Here is a 7,153-nt window from a genome sequence, read left to right on the forward strand (position 1 = left end):
GGCTTTATAGGTCATCCGAGATCGACAATTTGGCTTTTACGGGGCAGGATTCGGTCTAGACTCCATTTAATAAAACGCACGCAAAGCCAGTGTCTCTTGTCCTGCACATGAAATGCGGCAATCATAAATCCAAATGTGTTCACACTTCGGTCAGTGACTGGAAACAGTGTAATCATGCTTTTTCTGCTAAAGGAGTAATGATCCACCATCAAAGGGAAAGTGGTGTTAGGATTTATTTGCTTAGGCTGGAACTAGCTGCTCTTTTTTTTTTTTTTTTTTCAAAGTACGCACAAAGCGATCCGCTCATGATGTTGTAACTCCAGAAGATTCTATCACAAATCTATTTGGCTAGCATGAAAGGTGAACACGCCTCGGCCGCTGTCACTGTGGAATCATCAGCTGACAAACTGCGTTTTTAATAAAAAGCAGTGTTGTTATTTCGTGAAAAAAAAGATTATCCCGATATGCGTGTTTCGCCATTATTTACCACCGAGCTGTGATTTGTAATCGCAGCTCGCGTAGCAGCCTCAGTTTACTGCTGCGGCTTACCTCATGAGCTCCAGCGTATGGTATGGACGCACGCACACACAGGTATGCTGTGCTCTGCATGAAAGACCTTTTTTTTCTTTTCTTTTTTTTTTTTAGGGCAACACAAATCAGATGTGTATGGCAGTAATTACCCCGGTTTTCGGGCTGGCACGCTGCGGTCATTTAGAAGATTAATCAGTCATACGTAAATAAACAGACCTTCCCCTCCGAATGTCACCCCCCCCCCCTCACCTCCCCACCCCCCAAAAGCCAACGAGCCCAGATTTCTACGTAAAGAAACTCCACAAACGTTTGCTCCACGTACCATGAACTTCATCGTGTGACTGCACTCTGCGGACAGTGTCAAGAAAAAAAAGCATAATAGAAAAAAAAGCAAACTACTCGAATAAAGCCTCTGTGAGCACAAACACGTATAGACTCTACACTTTATTTATCAAACTATACAATGATGCAATCAAACTGTACAAGATGCACACAGTATAAGTCTATGCGGAGAAAGAGGGTTACAAAAGCCCCCGATCTTGCAGGATGTAGTATAATCTTGCGTGCAAGCTAGCAACACCTACGTAAGCACATTGGTCACGTTTATTTTTTCAGCTAATAACCCAGACATAAAATTGATGCACGTGTAAATTCACGGTGATCTAAACATTGCACGGCAGACTAAAAATAACAAACACTTAAAAAGTAACTTCAAAAAAGCATTTTTTTCATGTTGTTGATGTTGAAAACTGCTACTTTTTTTCTCCACAGACAGGACCTAGAATAATATTGTGCATGTGCAGAGTAACTTCTGACTTGGTTCTTCAGGGTTCTACTTACTAATTACAACATGAGACAAGGGTTCCCTTCGTGGTATCAGGGAAATGCAGCCAAATATTATATTAAAATGATAAAACACGGAAAGTATGCAAGACTTAATCGTTTACAAAATTTATTTTAAAACAGAATATCTTAATCTCACTAACACAAGAGAGTAATAAATGATAATAATAATTAATATGTGTTGAAATAAATGAATAAATCCCAGTGACTCAAGCAAAGCTGTCTGCCAGTAATTTAGCTAGTTAAAACAATGATTTCTGGAGAATAGTTCCAACATACAATAGTGGCAATCCCCCGGGCGTTTTATCACTATAGGTAGCCACGATGAGCTCATTTCTTGTTAGCCAGTTAAGCTCCCCGCACAGTGGATACGGCTCTCTGTAGGCGCAAGGTAATTATCTGCAGGCACGCAACGTGCTAACCGGTTAGGTCGGCCCCCAGCGCTGCGCAGGATGTGAGGGACAAGACTTTCCCTTCACCCCTGCTTTCCAGTGAAAGCCACATCAGTCATAAAAGCGTCATATTTATCTTCCTAAAAATGTACACACTGCATTCCAGTGCGTGACTGTAGCTCTGATTTAGGGGCGTTATCGAGTATTTTGAATGAATCACGAGCTTCTCTGGAAGTTTCACTACGAGTAAGATGGGGGTGGGGGGGGGGGGGGGGGGGGGGGGGGGGTCATTATCGAGTATGTGACAAAGTGAAGGTGAATCAGATTAGTCATTTAGGGTCAAGGTAGTTCATCGTTCAGTCCGCCGAGGCATTTCATTGGAATAAGAATAAGTTACCAGTAGACTACCTTGTGAATATATGAAATCAAATGCTGCCCTCTTGTGTCAAAATAATCCAACAGTTTCAAAAGCATGAACAATCTAGAGTTTATCCATAAGGAGATTTTATAACCGAGCTTGATGTGGTTGCGCTGCTGGCGCTCTCCTCGTTACTCTCTTGCTGGACAGGCTTGGTGGACTTGTAGAAGTATATGAACAGGAGGAAACCTACAAAAATAGAGCGGGTTGATGCTGATTTAATTTTTCAGTTCAGTGAAACGCAGATTTATGTGTTTTCGTGCATCAGTGTGTTGGTCTACCTTGAAAAGAGTTGAGGATGGTGAAGATATAGTAGGAGGCGAGGGTAATTGGTCCGTAGCTGAAAAAAGCGAAGGCCCATGTAATGCCCAGGAGGAACACCAGGCTCAGAATGAAGAAAGCGTTTGACTTGGTGGAGCTTTTGCCCTCAGCGTTCTGATTATTAGACTTATAATAAAAAAATTGCCAGATAATTACGACAAATATGCTCAGAGTGAACACAAACACTATAGCATAGTAACCAATGTTCACCCCCTGGTGGATTTCAGCATCAGGAATCCAGCACCTAAAAAGAAATAATAAAAAAAAAGGATCAGACTAAATGCCATGAATCTCCTTTTGCGAATAAGACATAACTCATCACACTTATAGCCTTACATTGTTCTTGTGATTCCATCATCTGTGGAAATGGCCAAGGGACCGTATTTTTTTAAGGAAAGAAGAATGATCACCACCAGAGCTGGTGTGACTGAAGAGACGGAAGATTTTATAAATATAAATTCTCTTACGGTTATTATATTGGATATAAATACATATAATATTTGGTTGTGTCGTCTTACCCCATCCTGCGATGCAGATCTTCATTAGGTAATGTTTGATTTCAGTAGGGATTCTGTGTAGATTGAAGACTAAGTGCAAAGCCTGCATGAGAAACCAGGTAAAAGTGGCCAACAGGCTGTAGTGCATGACTGCTGCTATCGCCACACACGCACCAGAGATGTTCAGGTTGGAGATACTCTCATTAGTCAAGAAGGACAAGTTGAGGGCGGACATGGCAACGAAGAGGTTGATCAGGACCTGAGAAGTTTGACTCTTCCCTTTGCTGTGGAGCAGGTCAGTCTGAGTTACTAAAGGCATTCAGTAGAGTAAAGTAAAGCTACAGGGTGGCACTTTCGGTTCCCCGTTTGGGAGAGGCCTTGAGTCTTAAGTTAAAGGAAAAGCCACATTGCTGAGTTTCTTACTCATCTGGAGAATCTGCCACTTTTCTCAGACACTACTTAGGCTCTGTTTAATTCATTCTTATCATCACAGATGGTGATTTCATAGAACCTTAGTTACATTTGTAACCTTTGTTACTCTCTCCGCCACACCCTGCAGAGCTAGAAACAAAGGCCTCCCTGCTCTGTCTCTGTCACTAAAGATGATGTAAGCTGATGTAAAATGCATCTCTACCGGTGTGGGAATGTCACCACAGACAAAATATGTAAAACTTTAATGCGCTGAGATATTTACCTGCTTGCCTGATTAGTTACAGGAAATTTTGTTTGAATGTAACAGACTTTTAAACTTTTTTTAAAAGTTCCACACTGTAGCTTTAAATATATGTTGAAATCGACTCGGCGATCACTCACCCGAGGACGCAGTGCATGAAGAGAGCCACTATCAAGAAAAACAATGACAGGCCACAGCCGATCGATGTGATGTAGGTGAGAGATTGAAAATCGGAGGCGGATATGTTTCTGGGTGGAGGCGACTGATGTCAAACATAAGGATGTGTCTGTTAATCACGTGTGAATTACCAGCAGCGGATTTGTGAGACAGCTTTACTTCTTGCACCGTTATCTTACCAGGAGTATGGCAAAAAATGTTAGATGAGAGCAGTGGCAGGTAATGGTGTCGTTGGTCTCAACTTTCTCGCAGCCGTCTGTGATCCAGTCACCCTCTGGTGGACAGCAAAAGGCAGAAGACACAAGTCTGCTTTAGTACACTGTCTTTGTCACATTAATATGTGAGACGGAAGGTGTGGCAGATGCAACGCTGTCACATGACGGACTTTTGACGTTCCAAAGAGGTAAACCTTTATTTTTATTACCTTCAGTGCCGTTCCATGACCTGCACGTAGCAACTCTCCCACTCTGTATTGGAAAGAAATTGAAAAATTAATATATTCATTCTTTCCGACAAAAGATGAACTTTCCCTCTGATGATTTCTCTTTTACCGTGTCCACATTGCTGTAATGGATCTCTATATTCTGCGAGAGATTGAATATTTCTGCTTCCATTTCAATTCCCACTACTTCTCTATAGAAATCAAGGCTGGTTTCTGTCTGTTGGGAGTGTAATCATTAAGTTAACATTAAAGTTGAAAAGAAAAAAAAGAGAAAAAGGCAGGCATTATTGGTGTCATTATTAAAGTACCGAAAGAATTTGTGGAAAAAACATAACTCCAGCAAATGAGCTGTTTGCCTTCACTGCCATCTCACTGGCTTCTGTAGGGATTTGCACAGTGACAGAGTAGTTTGTCGCTGTGTCACTGCTGATGTTGACAACCTTAAAAAAAAAAAAGATTAGGAAAAGAAAAACTGTGTGACATTTATCTAATTTTTAAATATGTAGGTCACTTCGTTTCGAAATGCTTACCTTTACGTCGCCGTTTGTCAAAATGCCATATTTTAAATTAGTGTAATTTTTCCGCGGAAGTTTCGTGATCACTCCTTTGATATCGCCCATGGTGACCGTAGCCGTGCTGTGGTTGCCCAGCTGGTTCAGCAACAAGGAAAGATTTTTCATGATGTTTCTGAAATGGAAGCACAAATAATGTCTCGCGACAAGCTACAAGCGCAGTGCACTGCTATGTTGTTGCTGTATAAAGGCTATGTAGAGATATTATTACGCTGCTATTTCTGGCTTGTTGCTGTTCACCGGGGCGCAAACATTTAAGGATGGGAGTTGAGGTGGGATTTTAGTTGGTTTTTCTGGCTCAAATGCCTCACATGTCACGTTACCAGGAACACCCGTGACCTTGTACGTTTTGGAATTTCCTGCAATGTCAAAGCGCAAGCATACACACACATTCACAAACACAGAAAGGTTAGATTTTCAACACCATGTTAACAGTGCTTATCGGCCTAATTTAATAAATAATACCTTGGATGTTGCTACATTTGTGTTTATTACAGAGGCCTGCACTCAGCCTGGTGTTCCTTATGCCTGAAACATATTAAAACATCATCAGGCCTTCTAAAGAGTGCCGTCACATTTCAGATGTAAGTAATCTGTGGTACATTTGCAAATTTACCGTTGTTTAAGCAGTTGTGGATGTTTAGAAGGAAACCTGCGACAGAATAAAAAAGTAGCAGGAGATGACTGGTAAGAACTTAGAAAAGAGGGTGAGGAATCAAATAAGAGAATTTGACCAATAGGGGGCAATCTCTCACTGCTTTGGTTTCTGGGAGGCCCATAACTGACGCCTGATTTGTAGTACAAAGTTGACGGCATACACGAGAGATTTAGTGCTCTCATCAATACGATGTCTTGCGTCTCTAGAGTGCTGGAGTTCAGGATCAGGCTGTAATTGTCTCCTTCAAGATGCCCTTCAAATTTGCAGTTAAAGCTTGAACAACAGCCTGCCAAACACAAACCACAACAGAGTCACGTCAATAAAATTGGCCAAGAAAAACAACTGCATGGTCATATCCAACATGCTACAAGCGGACAAACGAGCTGACTGCACCTGCTTGACTTCTGTTGGTGGACATGGTGGTGAAACAGAGTTGTAATCCTTCCTCCAAAAGATAAATCTTCTCTGAAAAATATGATGTGACACATCTGCGTATTCTGATTTTCCTTTTAACTTTTCTGTTGATGACCATTGTTTTTCTGTTTTCTTACTTACCTGATGGAAAATGTGTTAAGGTATTATTGGTACTGACGAAGAGTGTATTTTTGGGGTTGTTGTTCCCTGTTAAAAGATGAAAGACAAAGAGAAACGATGCTTGGATATGTTGAGAAGTGTATACTTTTTTGTTTCCATTAAGCTTTTATTAAGCTCACTCACCTGAGTCCATGCACGTGTGAATCCTGGAGAACATCCAGCAAAGCAGAATCTTCACCACAAACACCCGCTGACGGTGATTTACATCCAATGGTAACATCATTCTAAGGATTTAGGACAACCTGAGCCTGAAGAAACTGCTCCCCGTTACTTGAAAGAGACTGAACTGTCTCCCACATGCAGTGACTTTCATATTACTGACAAACGTACTGCTGCTGAATTTACCTTGCAAATGAATCGCAAATTTTACAGGAGCCCGTACGTCAGAACTGTTTCCTCAATAAACAGTTAGCTCTTTCCACTTTTAGTTAGGGGATGGGATTAAAGTGTACCTGATGCTCAGAGTATTTCATGAGTGCCACGGCCACTTCTTACGGTAAAAGTGTGAACTCGTCAGTCTGCTATGTACTCGTGACTGTTGGCAAAATGTTCAAATTTTGGGCAATGCACATATCTGCGTTCTTTCCAATCAGTGAACCAGTGAAGTGATCCCCCTACAATGCTATTGAACACCATTTTATGGCGTATAATTTCAAATAAAGTTTGTCGATAAATCTACACCGATCAGCCACAACACTATGACAGGTGAAATAAATAACACTGACCATCTTGGGAAACTTTTGGACCTTTGTGGAAACATTTTGGAATGGATTCATCAGTTTATGGTTCTATGTTCTAGTGAGGCACCTGATAGTTACCATGGGTCTACTCCTTTATTTTGTTAGTAAAAGCTTATGGAAAACTGAATTCTGACAGAAATAGGGATGGAGGAGTCTGTGCTTTGGGTAAAAATAAATGACACTCACCATAGACTGACAAAGTGATAGTACAAACAATAACCAACAGAGATAACTGTTATTGTTGTAGTCTTACTCACGCCTTAAGTGACATCGTAAGTAAAACTTCGATCAGCCA

At 41.1% G+C, this 7,153-nt stretch overlaps 1 protein-coding gene across 1 annotated transcript; it reads right to left on the reverse strand.

The window, feature by feature from the left end:
* Window positions 1-2,051: 2,051 nt before the first annotated feature.
* On the reverse strand, window positions 2,052-6,635 carry LOC125023900 (adhesion G-protein coupled receptor G5-like). Its single transcript, XM_047611466.1, has 17 exons — window positions 6,242-6,635; window positions 6,080-6,145; window positions 5,918-5,989; window positions 5,622-5,810; window positions 5,483-5,518; window positions 5,332-5,394; window positions 5,078-5,225; window positions 4,825-4,981; window positions 4,603-4,734; window positions 4,404-4,511; window positions 4,277-4,319; window positions 4,032-4,126; window positions 3,816-3,937; window positions 3,024-3,286; window positions 2,842-2,932; window positions 2,466-2,749; window positions 2,052-2,373 (listed from the first exon to the last, which is right to left on the reverse strand). Exons 1-17 carry the CDS (start codon window positions 6,339-6,341, stop codon window positions 2,255-2,257), a joined length of 2,088 nt encoding a protein of 695 aa, XP_047467422.1. The 5' UTR covers window positions 6,342-6,635; the 3' UTR covers window positions 2,052-2,254.
* Between the last annotated feature and the right edge of the window lie 518 nt (window positions 6,636-7,153).

This window comes from Mugil cephalus, chromosome 17, assembly GCF_022458985.1.
Source record: "Mugil cephalus isolate CIBA_MC_2020 chromosome 17, CIBA_Mcephalus_1.1, whole genome shotgun sequence".
Classification (NCBI taxonomy): Eukaryota; Metazoa; Chordata; class Actinopteri; order Mugiliformes; family Mugilidae; genus Mugil; species Mugil cephalus.

What these genes read in the sequence shown, in the direction of transcription:
- LOC125023900 (XM_047611466.1), bottom strand. Translation starts at nt 6,341, where the DNA reads ATGATGTTACCATTGGATGTAAATCACCGTCAGCGGGTGTTTGTGGTG. An exon ending in AACAAGCCAGAAATAGCAGC is followed by an intron (nt 4,982 to 5,077) that starts GTAATAATATCT and finishes CTTCCATTTCAG; the next exon opens with AAACATCATGAAAAATCTTT. An exon ending in ATTACAGCAATGTGGACACG is followed by an intron (nt 4,320 to 4,403) that starts GTAAAAGAGAAA and finishes TTTCCAATACAG; the next exon opens with AGTGGGAGAGTTGCTACGTG.